At 44.7% G+C, this 21,126-nt stretch overlaps 1 protein-coding gene across 1 annotated transcript in view; it reads right to left on the reverse strand.

Annotated features, from left to right (window-relative positions):
- The window catches only part of LOC138491215 (scavenger receptor cysteine-rich type 1 protein M130-like), a 1,027,000-nt gene that overhangs the window by 107,308 nt on the left and 898,566 nt on the right, over positions 1-21,126 (reverse strand). The window contains exon 6 of the mRNA XM_069617602.1: positions 18,342-18,532. Within this exon, the coding sequence (XP_069473703.1) occupies positions 18,342-18,532 (191 nt within the window). The remainder of the gene's footprint in view (positions 1-18,341; positions 18,533-21,126) is intronic.

A 21,126-nucleotide genomic window follows, 5' to 3' on the forward strand; every position in this document is an offset into this window, starting at 1 on the left:
TTGTTCTCTAGTTTCCATGCGCCACTTCTCTTGAATATCCTGGATATAATCAACAGGATTCTCATTCTCACGCATCTTACGGGAAGTAATTGCTCCTATGTCTGATGTGTCTGGGTACTGTACTCTCAGTGCCTGCCATAACGCATGCCTGCAGTTTGCAAATGGCGCCCCATCATGCGATGTGTTCGTTATTGTTACCCCATGAAATCCTGCTCTCTTCCAGATGTCGTCTGCTCTATCCCCTAATATTGATATTAACAGGCCCTTCACATCTCCTACTGCTAGTTTCTGTCCTGCGGTGTGTTTTTCCATTTCATATATCCACTTACCCGCACCTCCACTTAGTGATGGGAGCCTACATTTTATATTTTCTTTATCCGTATGCTTCCAAGGTACATACTGTGGTCTAACCCCTCCTCTCTCCAACAGAGGCATTAAGTTGTGTCTTGTGTCACCCTTTACGCTCCATAATATTGAGTCTTCACACCCCTCCTCTTCCCCCGTTACCTTTACCACTTCAAATTCTTCCTTACTACCCCTGCTCCTACCTCCCTCTTCTTCCTTTCCCCTTTTTTCGTCATTTCCTGTGTTTAATATGGGTATGTTTATTTGTCTGTCTTGCCTGCGGCTAGGGAGGTCTCTAAGCCGACATGCATAGGGAGTCAATTCGTCCATGAAGGGCGCAAGCTTTATTGTGCGCAGCGAGCGTGTGGCGGTTGAGCATGTAGGGTGCGATGGGGGAGGGCGTGATGGAGATGGTGATAGTGTGGCTTCATGGGTTTGTTTTTCCACTAGTTCGTGCACCCTCTCCTCACTTCGTTCTAGCTCCTCCCTTCTCTTACTGATCCATGGCGAGTCTATGTTTGTTCTAGTGAGGTACAGCTTATCTAAGCTTTCCCTTTCACTCTTTCTTCCTCCCCTCTCTACTCCTTCTTCCTCCTCACTGCAAAAATCAGTCATAAATGGTATCCCCCACTCTGCCTTTTTCCCTTTTACTGTTACTGTTTCTAAGTCTATTAGCTCCATTTCTCCTCTTCCTTTGTTACCAACTGCTCCCCCTGGTGTCGATGTTGTTGCTACTTCTCTACTTCTATATACATCCCCCCATTTTTCACTCTCCCTATTACTCCCTTCTCTTTCCCCTTCACTCCTCTCCTCCATCTCCCTACTATTTTCCTCTCTTTTCCTTTTTAGTTCCTCCATTACTTCGTTGCTCATCTGTTCCAATATTCTTTCATCCTCTTTCTTCCTTTCCCATTTCACCCTTTCTCTTTCTAGTGCTTTCCCCTCTTCATATTTCTTAGCTGCCTCTGATACTACCCTCCTCCTCCATATTTCCATTTCCCTTTCTTTATCTTCTTCTTCCTTCTTTTTTTCTCTCAACACTACTCTTGACACCCTGTCTGCTGCTGCTTTTACCCTTTCAGCTTCTATCCTTTGCTCCTCATTTCGTTCCCTTAATTTGTCCAATTCGTCTTTACCCTCTTTCTTTCTCCTCACTCTCTCCTTTTCCTCCTTCTCAAGCTGTTTTATTAATTCGTTCTGCTCATCCCTTAGCTTTGCCAGTTTTTCCTCCAAAATTTCTCTTTGTCGTAATAGCTCCTCCCCCTTCATCCCACTCTCCCTTGTACTATCCTCGTCTGTTCTCTTTACTGCCTCCCTCTCTTCTCCCGTTAGTGAGCCCCGTAATTTTAATAATATCTGTGCAGCTACCCACTCATCATGTCCTATCTCTACAATCTGCTCTTCTCCAATCCTCCCCTCCCCCACTGTCATCTTCCTATGAACCACATATGGTGGAGGGCTGTATGCCGGGTTCGAGTATCCTTCAGCCGCCCTTAACTGTCCTTCTATTTCTCCTAATTCTCTTAAAGGGTACAACCCTTCTCCCCCTGTTTTCACTCCCGGTGTTATGGGTATCTCGTTGCTCGGTTCCTTTTTTATGTTGTCTAATTTATCAATCTTTTCTCCTCCCTCTCCTTCATTCCCCGTATTCTTTGTCCTTTCACACCCCTTTTCCCCATCCGTTCCTTCTTTCTTAATCTCCTTTTCTTCCGGTGTTTCCCCCATAGTGAACATTCCATTTTGTCCTGGTCGGGACCCCTGGAACATCCTCCATAAGTTAAACACCTCCACATGGTTTGCCAACTTCTTCCCCTTGTATGTATTGTGCAGATGGTTTAGCAGTGAATGTTGGGCATATGGATCGAAACTACCATTAGGCGGCCATGGTGTTAACATTTTGTTGTCCGTCCCCTGGGTCCACTCTATGCTGTACTTAATTAATTTCTCCCTATGTGGTGGCAGTGTGGTGCATATGTGTTGTAGTGGGGTAGTGAGGGTGTTCCCCCACCCTCCCGACCCTCTCCCGTATGACATAGTCGCACTCCCCTTGTTACCCTTCCCTTTACTAGCAGTTTACAATATACAACCTTGTATTGCTTACCTTGCCCCGCAAGTGTGGGGACTTACGACAATCCTTTGACAAATTATGCAATAATAATAAAAAAAAATAATAATAAAAAACAAATATATGTATATATGTATGATGTTATATTATATTCCTTCCCCTACGGCCCCCTGCGGCCGAAGCGCACGCAGCCCCCCGCGGCTGCGTACCCCTTACGACGATCTTATACAGTCGTCCCGTTTCCCCGTTCTCCTCCCCCTTTTACACTTGCCGTGGCCGGCGTTCTCCGTGCGCAGCCACGCCCCTTTCCCCTTCTCCTCTTTCGGTCCACTCGTTTATCGTTTATCTCCGTATCCGCTCCTTTATCATGTTTCTCTTCCCCACCACTCTCAAACCCAAAGTTCCTTGTGCTCGCGATATCCTATTAAATTCCTACTGGTGACGTCACCGATTTCTTCGAGCTACTGGTACATTCTTATTATGTTCCTTAAGTTCAAAATACACTTGTAATCTACCCCGCTAACCCTACAGCTGTCTTCCTGTCTCTCCTGGAACAAGGTAATCTCATCAATAATATAACCGGACTGCGCACGCTGCGTCGCCTCGCGTGTGATACGCCCCTCAACAGGAGGGCTTAACCAGCCAATTATCTTCCGTATTGAGCAACTATGTAACTAGCTACCGCCTACAGGGAAACGTCATCTACCTATCGAGTTTCTTGCTCGAACAATAGGGAACCTCGTCATCTACCTATCGAGTTTCTTGCTCGAACAATAGGGAACCTCATCTACTCATTGATCAATAAATGTCAAATCGTAGGAAACCACACACACCCACCCCTACACGTTAGTCGCGATTTAGGACAATCAGTGGGTACGAGCGGTCACACGTGCTGTTTTCGTGCTCCGCCCCCCTCTTTTTGCGTGACGTAGCCGACTGCTCTCGCACTCGTCTCGTCACCTATTCATTCCATTAGCAACACTCAGTTAAACCTTCGCCGCGCCTCTGTACAATACCTCCCTCCTCCCTTATTTACTCCCTCCCCCTCCCTCACAATTTCGCATTGCTCGTTGTGCGTGTCATGCTCACCAAGTTCTCTCGATGCAGGGCCGCTCGACTGCGTGCACCCCTCCAAGCGGCTCGCCACCTCCCCTCGTCTGGACCACGTCTGGACACTCGCCAACCGCGGGCGGGATACTTCTCAACCGGCTCCCGAGGGCCAATATCCGGATTGCGCTGTCCGGTCTTCTCGCAGCTCCGCGATGGTCCTGTAGTCCTCAGAAGGGGGCAACGGCAGAGGGGGCCGCGCCGCCGGGCCTCCTCGCAATGTGAGTGCCTGGAAAAAGTAAAAATAAAAAGTCGATCTTAAACAGATCTCAGCAGTGCCTCCAACTTGTCGGGGGGAAATTCTGCCGGGGTCGGCCGGGCCGTCCGCGGACCTCCAGGCAGGGAGGCCCCAACTCCTCCCGTGTATATCCCAGATGAGGTGAGATAGAGTATGAGACGCACACAAGGAGCAAGGTGACTCTGCTGTTTATTAGACAAAACGGCAGGGATGGGTCAAGGAGCGTACGCGTTCGTCCTGACACACACACAATCATGGGGCTCGCAGGCCCTTTTTACGGTATTATGACGCGCTACTTGCGTCACTTCAGAAAGTTAACAAAAAACCTATCGCCACTCTTAATTGGGTGTTCGAGTGGTAGGGTTAGTATAGCACACATATAGAAAATGATATTAGTGGACAAGGTGTAGTCAGGTGGTATATCTGGGTTGTCCTTACAATTAGATACATGAGAATTGTTACATGAAGACTCCTGGGGATTGGCTAAATTTGCTGGCGTCAGTGATAAGAGCCCCATGTTCTGATTGGTGCGCCCGTGAGCTTCCCAGCCTGGGACCACCGTCGTTCCCAGCTCTCGGTGTACCTGTAAGTTGTAACAATGTTTCACTATGGGTACATGCAGACAATGTGAGGACTTATTCATAGCTGGGCGGGGGACCGCTCCCACTGTTGCAGATGTCCATTGAGCCTTTCAAGTGTATCTGCCAGTGTCTCGTAGCGAGGGATCCAGACGCCTCTGTTCTCCTGGGTTTGGCATCTCGTCAGGTTCGGCTTGGTCACGTGGGGAGGGACCGTGAAAGAGGCAGAATTCTGCACAATTAATATTGTTTTTCTACTGCGCGTCTGGTTTAATTTGTCGGGGTGACTTTAACGTTGGTGCGTGGAGTACGAGGTTGCAACATCGTGCCTTTGATGATTTGCTCTTGGAACGTAGGTTTGCAACATTGCGACCTTGGCTGGTTGCTTCGCCAAGCTCATTCTGCAGGATCAGCAACTGACTCTTGCCTTGTTAATGTCTACGGGAGCTCTTGTTTGAGGCCTCCTTGGGCCTGGTGCATAAGTTGTCCGTTTGGTGTACAGGTGCTTTAGGTTATAGGAGCATATAATTTCATGACCAGTATTGTCTTCATTATACTTCTCATGGCGGTAACTGGTTTCAAGAGAAGCGTGAGCAAGCTAGTAGAAGAGTTCATGACGCGTCTTGCGTTTCTGCATTCTGAAAGCCTATGTAAAAATAATAAAGATGCACGTCCGTGAATATGCCTGTCGCCTACGTCATAGCACTGAGTATATTCTTCGTGTAGGTTGGTGTGGGAATGTCCAGTGTGTACATTTGTACAGATGTGCTTCCCGTTGTCTAGGTCGTCATGGCATCTCTAACGACGTGTAGATTTTAGTCTAGTTGATCCGTGCCGCAGGTGTCGGCATGGCCAGTGCGGGCTGCTGGGCAGGCAGATGGACACATTCGTATGTTCCTGTACCAGGGTATCTGGTCGTCTGGCAAATGGACAAACTCTTCTCGTGGCGGGTGTTTGGGTCGTGACCCTCTAGGCCATGCGCGAGAGGCGAAGGACGGGAGCCTGGTCTTCCATTCTCCCACTTCACTATGATGTAAATCAACGCAGTAAATATCAACATTCAGCTGCTTACATTAGAGTCCAGTACCTTCACTGTAGAGCTGGGAATTTTGTTTCTGCTTCACAATACTACTCGGGTCTATTCTTGAGAAAAAAAACTTTTATGATTTGCAATGCTCTAAATATCTTACATCAAAAGTACTTTCATGTTTAAAACACATAATATCCCAAACAGTGGGAACAAAACCATGCTTCTTTGGATAAAGAGTTTCCTTTTAATTTAAGCGTCTCACACTTTAAGGGCAACCCAGGGATTCTCCTACTGCCAGTCGTCAATAACTTTGGCCAGGCTTTTTTCAGGTGCATCGTGTTCTATTATGCATGGCCTGCTCTATATAATGTTCAATGCTTTTCAAAGATGTATTGCAAACATACCCCCTGATTCTCGAGTCTGCAAGGCGAGCTCACTCTGTGCGTGAACCGTTTTATGAACCATGCTAGGGGTAAAAGTGTTTTTCGCTTCCCATGTTATCTTTCAAGTACAGGCAGATCGCTTATTCTCTGGAAATTGTAAGGGCAAAGAAATAGAAGACACACACAGGTGGCATTTGTTTGGTTATACACTTTTAAATAAAAATATAAAGGAGAAACCCCTACCTGACTATTACTAAGAGGGGTTTCCCTGCCTTAACCAAATACTAAGTACTCTGTCAGGATGTCCATCAAAAACACCACTGTGGGTGCAAAAAACGATTTCCTTCCTTTACACTCTAAATTAAACTAACTAAAGGGGGGATCTTCTTGGTCCAGAAGAATGGGTCCCTTCTTCTGGATGATAGACCAAAGTTAACTTTCAGGTGATGTAAAAAGGAAATGTTCTTTAAAAAGGTAAAAACAAAAAGTCTCAAAACCTTTCTTGGTTTGGCTCTCCAACGCATATGGAAAAAGAAAGTCCCCCATCTTCACAGTGTTAGGGGGGTTTCACACTCTCTCCCCTAACCATCCTCCGGTTTCTCAGTGCTTTTCACAGGGCTAGGATGAAGGACTTCCTTCACCTGGGCTTTATCACACAATTCACAATGCCAGGGGGAATGACTCCCTTCCCCTGGTCTTAGGAAAGTACTGTCTTCCTTAGCTTCTCATACAATGCTCAAATCCAAGAGGATGATTCCCTTCACGTGGCTTCTTTCACAATGTTCATCAACACCAGGGGGAATGATTCCCTTTCCCAGGCCTTTCTCTGGATTTTCACAATGCCAAGAGAATGACTCCCTTCTCGTGGCTTCTTTCAGAATGTTCAACACCAGGGGGAAGGACTCCCTCCCCCTGGCCTTTCTCTGGCTTTATTTGGGTGTCAAGCCTGCTCCACGGACTTGCGTTGGGCAGACCTGGTTTACTACCCTGCCAGGTACTGGCACGAGGAAGATGCATCGGGTAGTACGTCTCTTTCCTGTATCCAGGCTTCCCCTATACCTGGTTCACTAGCCAGCCAGGTGTAGGCCTTTTCCCACTTCTTCCTCTTTCTTCTCTTTGGGTCCAGACCCTCTTAAGTAGTGTCCCAAAAGATCATCATCTCCTCTCTCGTTGTCTCAAACCCCCTTAATATTTCTCCACAAACTGTTACCTACTTTCATTCATGGGTGCAGGTCCCAGATTCGCCCTTCTTGCTGGATTTTGCTAATAGACTTAGTTCACTCTCCTGCCAAGTACTACCTTGTGGCTCAAAAGTGTAACACAGTTAATTTCCATCTGTTACATTCGAGACCCTATATTCACGGGTTCTCTCTCTCCCCTCTGGGCTCTCCATTACCTCCTCAGAGCCACAGCATGTTCTGGGCAACCTTCGTACCTTTTCTCATGGTCTGTGATGGTTCTGGGTCTCCCTTGGTTCCTGAGGTCAGTTGCAGGGCTTCCCTGACCTTCTTCATGGTCCTGTTTGGTCTGCGGAGGCTCCGCAGTGATAATTATCCTTCTGGTAGCACCGCTATTCCTTCCTGCACTTCTTGGATTTCCGGGATGCCGGGAGCTTCCCTTTCCTTGCTTGCCGGTGGTCCTTCAGCTCTCTACCGGCTCCAGACCTTCTTGCTCCTGCCTCGATGTCCCGGTCTGCCTTCTTCCTCTTTTCCTGGGCCATGCTGGCTCTCGTGGTTCCTCCAGAGGAGGACCCTCCTCAGATTTTATACTTGCACAACACCCGTTGTTAGAACTGATATAATATTGTTTCGTCCTCATTGTATATGTTGGCCTATGCCAAGTCGCTTTGCGAGGAAATCCGTATTGCAAGGTCGTGACCATAAGTGAATCAAGCCGCTATTTTAGGTTAAAGCCACCATTTTAGTTTATTGTACAAAGTCACCCTGTGGCCTAAAATGGCCGTCTTGTGTTCTCTTGTACTTGCTTTAACCTCTTCAACCTCTGTAGGAGAGTTAATGTCCAACCTGCCTTCAGGCTACATGTTAGGGTCATGTAGACCTTGTCCTTTGTTGACCTCGGGATCAGGGGATTACTTGAATCGGTGATGTTAACCTACAAGTATACAAGAACAATAACGCTATCTAAACACGACATGCGAAACATCTGTTTGACCTGTATTAAAGCAATGTGTAAAGAGTGTAAAGTTAAACCTAGAGAATAATAGAGTTTGTTAGCAAATGTATTAAAAAGTAAACCGCATGCACGAGATATGTAAATTAGGAACGAACCTGGCGCGACCCTAGCCCAGTACATGATTAACTTGTAAGAGGCTGGACATCGTTATAACGAAACTGTATAAATACACTGATGTCCAGCTAGCAAATCCTGTTCACTGCTCACACTGAACCCTGCTGGTGGTCTCTGTGATGTACTGACGGCCAAATAGCTATTTGTGTACTTTGTTTTGTGAACTGTACAGAATTGCAATAAAGATTCTGGGAATCTTTACAAGCCTGTGTCGGTGTATTTCTCTTTGCATGGTGTAAAAGCCTTAATATTGTATTTTCTGATTCCACAGATTGCGCCCAAACAGGGACCCTCAACATCAACTTCGTCTCGTTGAAGGTTGGCTCGGCTATCGGACCGGGATCGGACGGTGCCAACAGAAATGGCCCCTCTGGACGAGAAGTGAATTCCTCGACAGAACAGCACGATCCGATCCCTGAACGGTGAGCTGGAGCCCGAGACGATGTCTTGATGAGGGTCCATATATCGAGGTGGGTAAATTTGCTGAAATCATCAGACACGTGGGTCCTTAGCATTGTCCTTAGTAACCCGATCGGGCCTCCCAGTCCTTTGGTCAGGTGAATCGTTACCTGATTCATAATTTAACCCTGACAATTTGATTTGGCGCATTGTACTCGCAAGACAATTACTTGACCAGGTAACACCAGAACTTTGATATGCCTGGGAAATTGTCTGCCTGCTTTAGGGCATTATTCCGCAGCGACAGACAATCTTTGGAAGATAGCCGTCCTGCACCAGAGGAGGGGTCGCCGGCATGTACTATGTACTGTAAGAAAGGCTTTGGTAGTATAGCATTTAATGACATTTGGCACAGACAGACCAGACATAATTCTAATCTTCGGTGGCCAACCAATGGTAGCTTTGAAATCCCTCGTATAGAATATCTAGAGACTGTATTGGTAAAGAAAAAAGTTAGACCTGCAGCATTTGACACATTACACAGTTGGAAAACTGAAGCTTTGCAGCAACAAAAGAGTAGAGAGAAACATATGCGTCGACATATCAAAAAGGCATGGTTATATGATCAAAATAAACAATTGGAGTCAGTTAGGAACATGGACAGAGCGTTTCAATTAGGCATTCAAGAAATGTACCCTTCAAAAGATTTTCATACGTCAGATGAATTGATTAATAAACTTTTGCATGAACGAAGGCCCGATGCCTCCGCGCCACCCCCATACCTCCCTCTGCCTGGCGCTTTGCCCCTTCCCGTTGTTATTCCTACTCCTATAGCTCCTCCGGTCCTCCCTGTTGTTCTTCCAGCCGTCGCTCCTTTGCATGCCCCCTTGCCTCAACCTGTTGATATTCAGAATGTGCCTACTCTTCCTCTTCCAAGTGATTCTGCATCGCTTGTAGTAGACCAGGGAGCGGGATCAAGGGTTGTGACTCGTAATACTGTGTCCCCAGGTAAAAAGAATGAATTGATTGCTTGGGCTAAACATTGCATGGAGAAGGGTGAACAAGCTGATGTTTTTTCCACACTCGAAAATTTAAAAGGTATTCCTGAGAAAAATGTCTTTATTGAAGGATTAGGGATTCATTTGAGAATAATGTGGAATAGATTAAACAATGTAGATCTCCCACAGGGTTGTGGGATTTGAACGCCTTAGCGTTGTCCAGAGATACTGCGGAGAAAGTATATGAGCATGTCGAGAAGATTTTTGTGTATAGGAAGGAGTTTGAAGGGTTACAGAATGAGGAAGCAGATGGTGATAGTTTAGGTATTATGTTCTTACAGAAACGGTTTTCTCCTCGCCGTGAATTAAAAGGTGAGGAAGCGCGAATTTGTACAAAGGATGCGATAATATGGATTTTGGATATGTCGATAACTGCAGATGAAGTATATGACACATATAGTCAGTATACGTTAGAAATGCAAAAGAAAGTGATACAGGTTATGGTAGAATACCTGCAGAATGAGTGTGTAAAAAGAAAGATTTGTTGTCCCGCAGAATTGTTGAGTGTTTATAAGAGAGCCTTTTCGATTGATACTTCGACTGCCTTAGCGCTTGATTTGGCTCTGTTGCTTAGTAAGCGTTCGGAGCTACCTACTTCTCAGTTGCCTATGAGAAAGGTCCCTCCGACATTTGTCCCGAAAGTTGAGATTGCGGCTGATGCTGCACGAGGAATACTCGCGGGGGAAATTCCTGCACATTACGCATCACAGTTTGTTCACATCCCATTTTCAAGACAGGAAGTGAACACCATAAAGCAATCTATTCCCGATGTAAGAAAGAATCCGACCGGGTTCTAGAAAGAAATAGAGTCGGTCTTACAATCATCGGTATTCGCCTTAAGTGATATTGATTTATTATTTCCCGTACTCCTGCCAGTTGATTTGTGGAAACAGATTAGGACTGTAGATGATGTACCTGGGTTAGGAGATACATGGGATAACATGGTTAGGCTCGACAGAGAAAGACCAGCTGGCGAACGACCGCCTCAAGTGATATTAATGTTGCCTGATAGGATTATTGTAAAATTAAAAACTATAGTTGCTGAAAAAAGAATCATTTGGGACAAGTTTACGGCCTGTGTCCAAGGAAAGTCTGAGGGTGCTACCGATTTCCTCAATCGGTTTGAGCAGGTATTTTCAGATTTCAGTGGACAAGACTTAGGCACAGAGTCAGGGAAAAGGCTGTTTGTTGACAAATTTGTACGTGGATTGCTGCCTGACATCCAGTTACAGATTATGTCTTCCAAAAGCGCTTGGCAGGCGAAGTCTCAATCAGAAGTACTGCACATGGCTCAGTACTATGAAAATCGTGTGAATAATGAAAAGGAAAAACTTGAGGAAAAAAAAGGGTGACCTGAAAACAAAAGTTTTATTAAACAGATTGCTAGAAACCCTATAGGGGGTAATCAATTTAGAGGTCAGTACAGTCCACAGGGAAGTACGCCCCTGGCTCCGGTGACCATTAACCAGTGTGCCTATTGTCGAAAGGAAGGCCACTGGCGCGCACAATGTCCGACCTTGCAGCAAAGGTCATTTGGGAACATGGGTAGATGATCCAGAGGTTGCCCAGGTGCAGGGGGCCCTGGCAGAGGTCAGTTTTCACCAGAATCACAGCAACCGCCTTCACAGGATAAGCATGTTTTGAATGTGGATAATAGACACATTTTTGATCACCCTTCTGCCGCGTACCTCTCTGAAGAGCTTCCTTTTGACGATATTCTGTTTCGCTAGGATTGCCCGAAGCAGGATTTGGAACCAACACCTATTCCCGTTCATCAGAAAGGCCCCTACGTTGAGATGGCGGTGGGAAATAGGAAGCATTTATTTTTAGTAGATACGGGAGCACAGAAATGTTCCATTGACCATTCGCGGGTTCCAAAAATTCCCCTGTCAGGGCAGTCCAACATTTCTGTAGGGTTTTCAGGCACACCTGTAGTTTGTCCAGTCTCTTTGCCGGTACCGATAACACTGGGTCCCTTCACGGAGTAGTGTCCATTTCTACTTACCACAAACTGTGGGGAGAATTTGCTGGGGTTAAATTTGTTGAAGGAATTGCATGCAGTAATACATTGTTCTCCGGACGGAGTTCGGTTAACAATTTCACTTCAGCAATCACTCGCCTCTTAGTTTTTGACTCGACCTTTACCGCCAGAATTAAGTAATATTCCAGAATGCTTATGGGCAATTGATGATAATGATGTGGGCATTCTTCAAATTGAACCTGTTAAAATTATTCTGAAACGTAGAGTAAAATTGCCTCGCATCCTGCAATATAAGATCTCAGTTGAAGGTGAACAGGCTTTGAAATGTATAGTCTCTGATTTTGTACATCGTGGAGTAATTGAGGAAATTACGGGTAGCTTGTGTAACAGCCAGATTTTGCCAGTATACAAAAAAGGTGATAATGCGAATGCCTTTCGGTTTATAATTGATTTACGTGCTATTAACAAAATTGTGGCTCCTCAATTCCCTATTGTACCTGATGTTACAACGATACGAACCATGATTCCGGCTTCTGCCACTCGCTTTAGCGTTGTTGACCTTAAAAACGGGTTTTTCAGTATTCCCATACACAAGGATAGTAGGTATTTGTCTGTGTTTACCCTAGGTGGGCGCTCGTTCACATTCACTCGTGCACCACAAGGGTACACTGAGAGTCCAAGTATTTATAGTAGGGCATTAAAAGAGCAGCCCGATACTCTTGAGTTGCCTACTACTTGCACGTTACTACAGTATGTAGATCTCCTCTTGGCTGCTGATTCTGAGAGTGCCTGTAAAGAAGGCACCCTATTGTTGCTTTGTCATCTAGCAAAACATGGCCACAAAGCTTCACTCAAAAAATTCCAATATTGTTGTCAGGAGGTCGCCTATTTAGGCTATCTCCTGTCAAAGGAGGGAAGACAGTTGACACCTGAACGAATAAAAACTATTTCTGGCATGTCTGTCCCAAATACGCAGAAGGAAGTTAGAGCCCTGATAGGTATGGCTTCTTAGTGTAGATTGTGTATCCCTAATTTTTCGTTAACGATTAAACCAATGCTGACTTTGACAAAGAAGTGCATTTCTTTGTCATTGCCATGGACTTTGGAACACCAGACAGCATTTGACTTGCTCAAAACCGCGCTGTGTTCGGCGCCGGTTTTAGGAACTCCAAATTATGAAAAGGCCTTGGTGTTGTATGTGCATAAACGTGATGGATGTGCTTTGGCTGTGTTAACGCAGGAACATGGAGGGAAGAATAGGCCGTGCAGCTATTTCTCATCCGCCCTTGATCCTGTTGCATGCGCTTTGCCGAGATTTTTGAGAGCTGTCGCTGCTACTGCTGCATCTGTAAAACAGAGTGAGGGAATGGTCCTGGGTCATGTGTTAACCCTAATGGTACCTCACTCTGTAGATATTTTATTGAATAGGACTCAAACGCAACACCTCACTTCTGCACGATTGACAAGATATGAATTGATCTTGTTTGCTCCCCACATTCAAATTCAGAGGTGTTGTGTATTAAATTCGGCTGAACTTTTACCTGTCGCGCAAGATACTGTTGATGGTGACGAAACGTCACACAATTGCCTTTATGCGACAGAACAAGAAACTAAAGGTAGAATCGATCTGAAAGACACGCCTTTGAATAGTCCACAAGGAGAGCTATTTTGTGATGGCTCTTGTTTTAAACTTCCGAATGGTACATCCACGGCTGCTTATGCCGTCACTACTTTAAGCACGATTGTGGAAACCAAAAGAATTATGCATAATTCCACACAGGCCGCAGAAATTATAGCATTAACTTGAGCTTGTGAAATTTCTGAAGGGCTTACAGTAAATATATATACTGAAAGTCAGTATGGGCTTCTGAAGGGCTTACAGTAAATATATATACTGAAAGTCAGTATGCTTTTGGGGTGGTTCACAACTTCGGTACACTTTGGAAAGAACGAGGTTTCTTGACCTCACATGGCACGAAAATCCAGCATGGCACTTTAATAGTGTCATTACTTTCAGCACTCGCACTCCCTGTTCAGTTAGCTATCATAAAATGTGCAGCACATCAAAAGGTTACAGATGATGTAGGAAAAGGGAATGTTTTTCGCTGATCAGATAGCTAAACAAACTGCCACCGATTATAGTTCAGAAATGTATGCTGTAAGAGAAACTGTAAATATTTGCACTTTGGGTGAAAGTATAGATTCTGTAAAAGACATTCAAGCAGATGCTACTATAGAGGAAACCAAGAAATGGGTTAAGGGTGCAGGAAGATTGGATGATGATGGGTGTTGGGTGGACAATGTTGAAGGAAAATGGTTACTCCCTGACGCCTTCATTACAATGATGATTATTATGGCTCATGGTCCGACACATGTCTTCGCGCGTAAATTGACTAAAATGCTACACAGTGTATGATAAGATTTTCAAAATTGCGAGCGCTTTGTCCAAGGATGCATGGTCTGCTTACAGCACAATGTAGGAAAAGGTACCTCGACTCCTGGAGGAAGTTTTGCTCCACCTTCTGTTCCGTTTGAGGTTATTCACTTTGATTTTATTGAAATGGAACGTTGCAACAATCTTAAATATGTGTTGGTTGTCATTTGTGCCTTTAGTGAGTGGGTTGAGGCCTTCCCTGTTAGGGATGCAACGGCCATAACCACGGCAAAAACTCTGTTGAAAGAGTTTTTTCCTAGGTTCGGACTGCCGAGAGTCATCTGGTCGGATAATGGGCCACCCTTTATCGCTGCTGTAATCCTACAAATATGCAAAGGATTACAGATTGATAAACGGTTCCATTCGGCCAGACATGCCCAAAGTGCCGGATTAGTGGAAAGGCATAACGGCATTATAAAGAACAAGCTCACTAAGACATGTGCTGGCACCAAGTTAAAATGGCCGGACGCCTTACCGATCGTGTTGCTGTCGACGAGAACAACTCCTCAAACTAAGACTGGGCTCTCTCCCTTTGAAGTGGTAAAGGGGAGGCCTGCTAATATATGGGGTATGCCAAAAAGTAGCTTGTTGCGGGATATAGAGAATGTGCTTCTTTCAGATTACTGTAACCAGTTGACTAAAAATCTGTTTTCAATTTATAACCAGGTGCGAGAGGCATTACCTGTATGTTACGAGGGTCCTGGTCACAGTCTATGACCGGGGGACTGGATCCTCATGAAAGTTTTTGAGAGGTCGTCTTGCCTTGCACCCCAGTGGAGGGGTCCCTACCAGGTCCTGCTAGTCACCCAGACTGTTGTGCGGGTAGAGGGTTGTAAGAACTGGATCCATGCGACGCACACCAAACGGACCCCGCAGCCCGTGCCATACGATACAGAAGACACAGAATCCCTTTCCACTGCTGTAACCAACGTGCCTGAAACAGCAACAACCGACAAAAGAGTATCGGAGACCGTTCCAGAGTTCGCAAGGCCAGACAAAACGGCCATCTTGTCTCCGCACTCTCCAACAGTGGTACTTCCGGATCAATCATTTTCTGATCCCATTTCCGTTCACTCACCACCTCCAGTGGGAAGTGACGCCATTTAGTTATCTGATCCTTCGGCACCGGAAATTGTGAAATATAATTTACGTCCAAGGAAATAGACGTACAGCACAGTTTGACTGTGCGATTGAGGAAATCATTTGAGGGCTTGCCTTTTGGCCCGATTGTACGAAAGGATTCTGTTGGCTAAGGGTTGTGGGAAAGACATTAAGAAGACGCGCGACTTGAGTCGCCAGCAAACAAACAATTTGTGTTTTTTTCGATTGAAGACTACGATGCCTGCACCCGCTACCACTCATACCGAACTTTTAGATAAATATGTGACTAGCAGAGACAATGATCAAGCATGTAATGGGACCCCCAAAGTGTATTGTTGCCTTTTTGTAATAACTGGGTTTTTAGTAACTATTGGTTTTAGGTTATGGTATCTGGAGGAAGCATATCCGCTAGAGGACTTTTTACCTGTTCCCCACTCTTTCCATGCAATTGCATACCTTATCGCCTGGAGATTCTTCCATAGACGGAACTATCAGAATAATACCCTTTTGTTAATAATGAATGCCACTCATGCAATTTTAAATAGGACCAATTGCTGGATCTGCTCACATCTACCGCAACATGGGGATAAGGGGCTAGGTTGGTATATTCATCCTTTACCTTTGACAACTGCTTGTTATGCTTCTCTTAGAGCACTATTCTTTGGCCGATGGAATGACAGCATCTCAGGGAACTTTGATGGTACAAATTTGAATAGTTTTGAAAAACATGTTTTGATGCCCCTGGGATGCTCGCTTTTTGCAAATAGGAGTAAGCCAAACGTTGCTTCTGTTAGGCCCTCTGATAGATTGTCTCGTCCTTTTCAGTCTTTGATCTCTTTCAAAATGGCTCCTATAGGCAATAAGGATGCCACGCCTCCATCTTATTCTGTTAACCATAGCCCCGATTTAGTATCCTTCTGCATACAGAGGAATGGAACACGGTCAATGGGTAATTTTAGGAAATGCGCCAACGTTGCGAATTTCACTAGTGAGAACAGACCTCTGTACGTAGGTGAACCTGTCTATTTCGTTTGCGGTAATGTGGCATTTCCATGGTTGCCCAGGGATTGGCAAGGAACCTGCTATTTAGGGATTTTATTACCTGGGGTATTTATTGCCAGTACTGCAGAAATTTCGAAGACTCGTCCACGACGAGGTGTAAAAGGGGATACTCCAGCACAAACTCTAGGAGACATTATGAAATCCTTTGTGCCATTTTTTGGGCAAATTACGAATTTAGAAGATATCAGGGGACTAGCAAGAGTATTGGAGAGAACCATCAACCGGACCACTGACATACTCTATAATATGACGTTAGAACAGAAAGCGATAAGATTAGTGGCTCTTCAGAACCGGATGGCATTAGATGTCATTCTGGCTGAGCGTGGAGGAGTATGTACATTAGTGGGGTCCGCTTGATGCGTTTACATACCAGACTCCTCTCCAACGATCTTTAGGGCTATCCAAAATCTACATGTTCTTAGTTCAGAAGTGCATGTTCCTGAGGGAAACTGGGAACTTAGTGCATGGTTTTGGGACCTCCTACGGTCGTGGGGATGGAAGTTGTTTTCAGCCCTGCTGATTATCTTGGGAAGTTTTCTGTTCCTTTGTTGTTGTATACAGTGTCTCCCTGGTATATGCTCAGTATTAGGGGGGTGTTGCGCACAAGCAAAAAGTGTATTAGGGCAAAAAATATACACCCCAGATAAGGTTTCCAAGGAGTATGTGTTGAAAGAATCTCTAGTGTCTGATTTTATGGCAATAGATATGTCGGACAATGATTCGGGGTGTATAGATGTTGAAACGTGGAGTTAGTCGCAAAGTAATTGAAGGTAGTTTAGCGCTTGGCATAGGCCAAAAGGAGGGTTTGTTCGAACTGATATAATATTGTTTCGCCCTCATTGTATATGTTGGCCTATGCCCAGTCACTTTGCGAGGAAATCCGTATTGCAAGGTCGTGACCTTAAGTGAATCAAGCCTCCATTTTAGGTTAAAGCCGCCATTTTAGTTTATTGTACAAAGTCACCGTGTGGCATAAAATGGCTGTCATGTGTTCTCTTGTTCTTGCTTTAACCTCTTTAACCTCTGTAGGAGAGTTAATGTCACCCTGTGGCCTAAAATGGCCGTCTTGTGTTCTCTTGTTCTTGTTTTAACCTCTTCAACCTCTGTAGGAGAGTTAATGTCCAACCTGCCTTCAGGCTACATGTTAGGGTCATGTAGACCTTGTCCTTTGTTGACCTCGGGATCAGGGGATTACTTGAATCGGTGATGTTAACCTACAAGTATACACTAACGCTATCTAAACACGACATGCGAAACATCTGTTTGACCTGTATTAAAGCAATGTGTAAAGAGCGTAAAGTTAAACCTAGAGAATAATAGAGTTTGTTAGCAAATGTATTAAAAAGTAAACCACATGCACGAGATATGTAAATTAGGAACGAACCTGGCGCGACCCTAGCCCAGTACATGATTAACTTGTAAGAGGCTGGACATCGTTATAATGAAACTGTATAAATACGCTGATGTCCAGCTAGCAAATCCTGTTCACTGCTCACACTGAACACTGCTGGTGGTCTCTGTGATGTACTGACAGCCAAATAGCTATTTGTGTACTTTGTTTTGTGAACTGTACAGAATTGCAATAAAGATCTGGGAATCTTTACAAGCCTGTGTCGGTGTATTTCTCTTTGCATGGTGTAAAAGCCTTAATATTATATGTTCTGATTCCACACCGTATAGACTGAAATGCTTGCTGTGTTCTGCGGGCGCTCTTCATGGGTCTGCACATCTTTGTCCCAGCACAAGTGTGATCACTCCTTATTGGGTTTGCTGGATTCTTCCTTGTCTCAGTGGTTCTTTCAAGCGTTGGAATATACACTCTACACAAGTACAGGGAATTGTGGGGGATTAGTATACTGTACTGAGGGAATGAGGATGAGGGAGGTTGGGATGTATTCTGGTCATACTGCATTCTCCCTTAAGAGTCGGCCCTAGTCCCATAGGGGGATCCATCCCCATGAAATCCTCCCACTGATTACCACACCCAGAGGGACTATCGGCTAGTGGTCTCACCTCCCTGGCCTCATGGGAAGGGGTTCCCCCTTGCGGAGAAGGGACGGCATCCGAGAATTCATCACATATCGCATCTTTTGGTGCATTGATGGAGTAGTGTTGCATTTCCAGCAAACGTTAGGCAGATAGTAAAATTGCTAACATGCAAATAGCTCACATTTCTGCATGTTGAGTTCTATAATCTAACATGAGTCAAACTAATGACCATCATTTTTAGAATATGCACATCAATTGCCTTACCTTCCTTGCAAACAGTGGAGATATACATGCTGGGCAGAAGCGCATGAGTTGCTTGCCTTCCACTGACATTCTGAAAGCGAGGATTCATTCCCATGACAGATTATGTAATCTGACCATATTGGAAGCATGCGCTCCGACTGTGGGTTGTGGCTTGTTGATGTAAAGGATATCTGTTGGGCTTTGCAGCCAATCTAAAAAAAAGTCAGATCACACATTTAGCATTCGTTTTCAATTGTTGTCAAGTAAACTGCTGTATTTCAGTCCACAACATACTCCAATAATTTTACTCCCCACCCACCTATCAACCATTCTAAATTCTTCCTTGGGTTTGAAACATTCATCTACATCTGTCAGTTATGTTTCTCAGCAACCATTCTTTCATCCAGACTCTTCCAAAGGACTTTCACCTTTTCAATTCAATAACATGTCTAAAAAAGGATTCCGAGACACAGTGGGTGGATTGTACTGTACCCATGTGCAGATTTCCAAATCTCTGGGCACACGCTCCCTCTCTTTGTCATTTTAAAAGAACAATCTAAACATTTTCAAGTGCAGGCTTATGTAAATTGTTTACAGATCATAGGGCAAAGATGTTATCCTTATGTTGCTTTTTACCCTACGGATACTAACATTAGCAGAGGGTTAACCACGATAAGGCCTACATGTACTGTTGTCATAAATTGGAATCCTTTAAGACTTTCCACCACAAGTAGTACTGTCATGCGATGGAGCAAGTGGCGTATCTGGGATCGCTGGAAGAGTGGCCGCCATTAGATGTTACGGCACGTTGTTTTTTCAACGCGCCTTGCCGGTCTAGTGGTTGTAGTCACGTCAGTCCCGGAAGTATTTAGCCTTTCACTTCCGTTTTACTGACGCGTTGCAATGTTAGGCTTCCCTGTGTTGGTAACGCTCGTTTGTGATTTCCCTTGCGGTTCCTACCTCCATTCTTTCCTCTACCTTCTGGTTCCCCCTCTCTCTCTCCGTTCTTTTACCGCTTCTCTTGCTGGTTCCCGCTCCTTGTTCTTTTCACCATTCTCCTGTGTTTTTTGCTGTTGCCCTTCTCATTGCTTCCCTTACTTACCGTGGATCTCTGATTTCTCTGACTTCTTGCTGTTCTGTCCACTTCCGGATTTCCTCCATCGGACTTGCCTTCCTGATTTCGGAGTCTCCGTTCTACTGCTTCTCACTGGAACTGCCTACGACTACATCTGATCCTGTGTAGGGTTTTTTTATGCCTCTGGCTTTTTCCCCTTAACAGACTTTCACAGGGATCCGTCCACAGCCCACTATTCTAGTGGTACTGTGGCGTCCTTTCGTGGTCGTACTCATCTTCTAAAAAAAAAGGGAGAAGCCATCCTTGAGGAGCAAGAAGAGGAGAGATTTCAAACCGAAGTTTAAAGGTGAGGAGGAAGGGGAAGGAGGAGCGACAGAGTTTACTTCCGAGGAAGAGGACATTACTGAACAGTGCGATAAGTACCTCATTCTCCAAACCTTTTTTTTTCATTAACCCTTGATCACTCAAGGAGAAACTTATTGTCCCCCCCCCCAAGAAGAAAGTCATCATCAACAAGACAATGTATTGCCTGCAAGTCGAAGACACTTATCTTGCATTAAATTCAAAAAATGGCAGCCAGCCTTTTGCATAATTTTGACAGAAGGGGTTGCAAATAGTGGAAGTTGCCATTGAAAAAGCCTTGTCTGTGATATGTTTGATTCAATATCTAACTGCGAGTATTGCCGGCCCGTGGAGGGTGAGGGTGTGGGGGGAGTTACCAGGTATTGCTCTGTTCTGAAAAACTACAAAACCACACATGCACTGTTTAAATATCCTTTTGGGGCAACAAGTAAATTCTGCAGATCATACCAAATGATCTTAAGTTGTGTACGTGGTATCTTTTGCAGAGTTCGCATCTCTAGTCAATGACCATTGGTGTCCTTTGAAAGTTAAAGGGCAGCACGCAGAGAGACCCTAGAGGGTAGAAGCACAGATGGATATGGGTGTGGTTCACCTAGAAACAGCAAATAATCAGGGCTGGACAGGGGCCCAGAGTTGCTGGCCTATAAAAGCTAATGTTGAATGGACAGAAGTAGATTAAGATGATAAAAGGCTTATACCACTAGGCTCTTATAACTGTCATGCCATTTGAGATTAATGTATAAAAGCCCTATTGAATAGATTATGTGTTATGGAATGAGCAAAACCCAAATGTAGAATAGGCTTAAATCTTCCAGAACTATGGCTGAACCCGACCCGAGGACAAATGGCGTAATAGCTACTATTAAAAAACAACTACTTTATTGTGCCTTCGATCTATTAAAAAAAAACAGAACAACTCTACAATGTAATCGCAGTGGGCACATCCCTGAGAGTAGTGGAGCTGTGGTGTTGTGGGATGTGCACTACCAGGAACCAGTGCAGCTGGTCTGTTCTTTTTGGTTTTCCTGCCGACAGTTTCTGAAGTACCAAGAGTTCCTTTGCGTACTATGTCAGATGGATGACAATCTGCACACATGTGGTTGAAAATAAAACTGCGATAAACCCAGGATTTGTAAATTCTGTGTATAATTTCAGGTCAAAAGAATAAACATGGAGGCTTTTCACTAAACTAATGTTGTCAAATTGATGTTTCTCAGGTACGTGGGCAGTGCTTCAAGATAACTTCTAAAGAAAGAGCATGCTGGGGAAGATAAAGAGTACTCAATTAACAAAATGTTTCTTAGTTCTCTGTCAATCTGCAAGTAGATTAATGCAATAACTCATATATGCACAGTCTTGAGTTTAAGG

Source organism: Ambystoma mexicanum, chromosome 10, assembly GCF_040938575.1.
Source record: "Ambystoma mexicanum isolate Mex_15411 chromosome 10, UKY_AmexF1_1, whole genome shotgun sequence".
Taxonomy (NCBI): Eukaryota; Metazoa; Chordata; class Amphibia; order Caudata; family Ambystomatidae; genus Ambystoma; species Ambystoma mexicanum.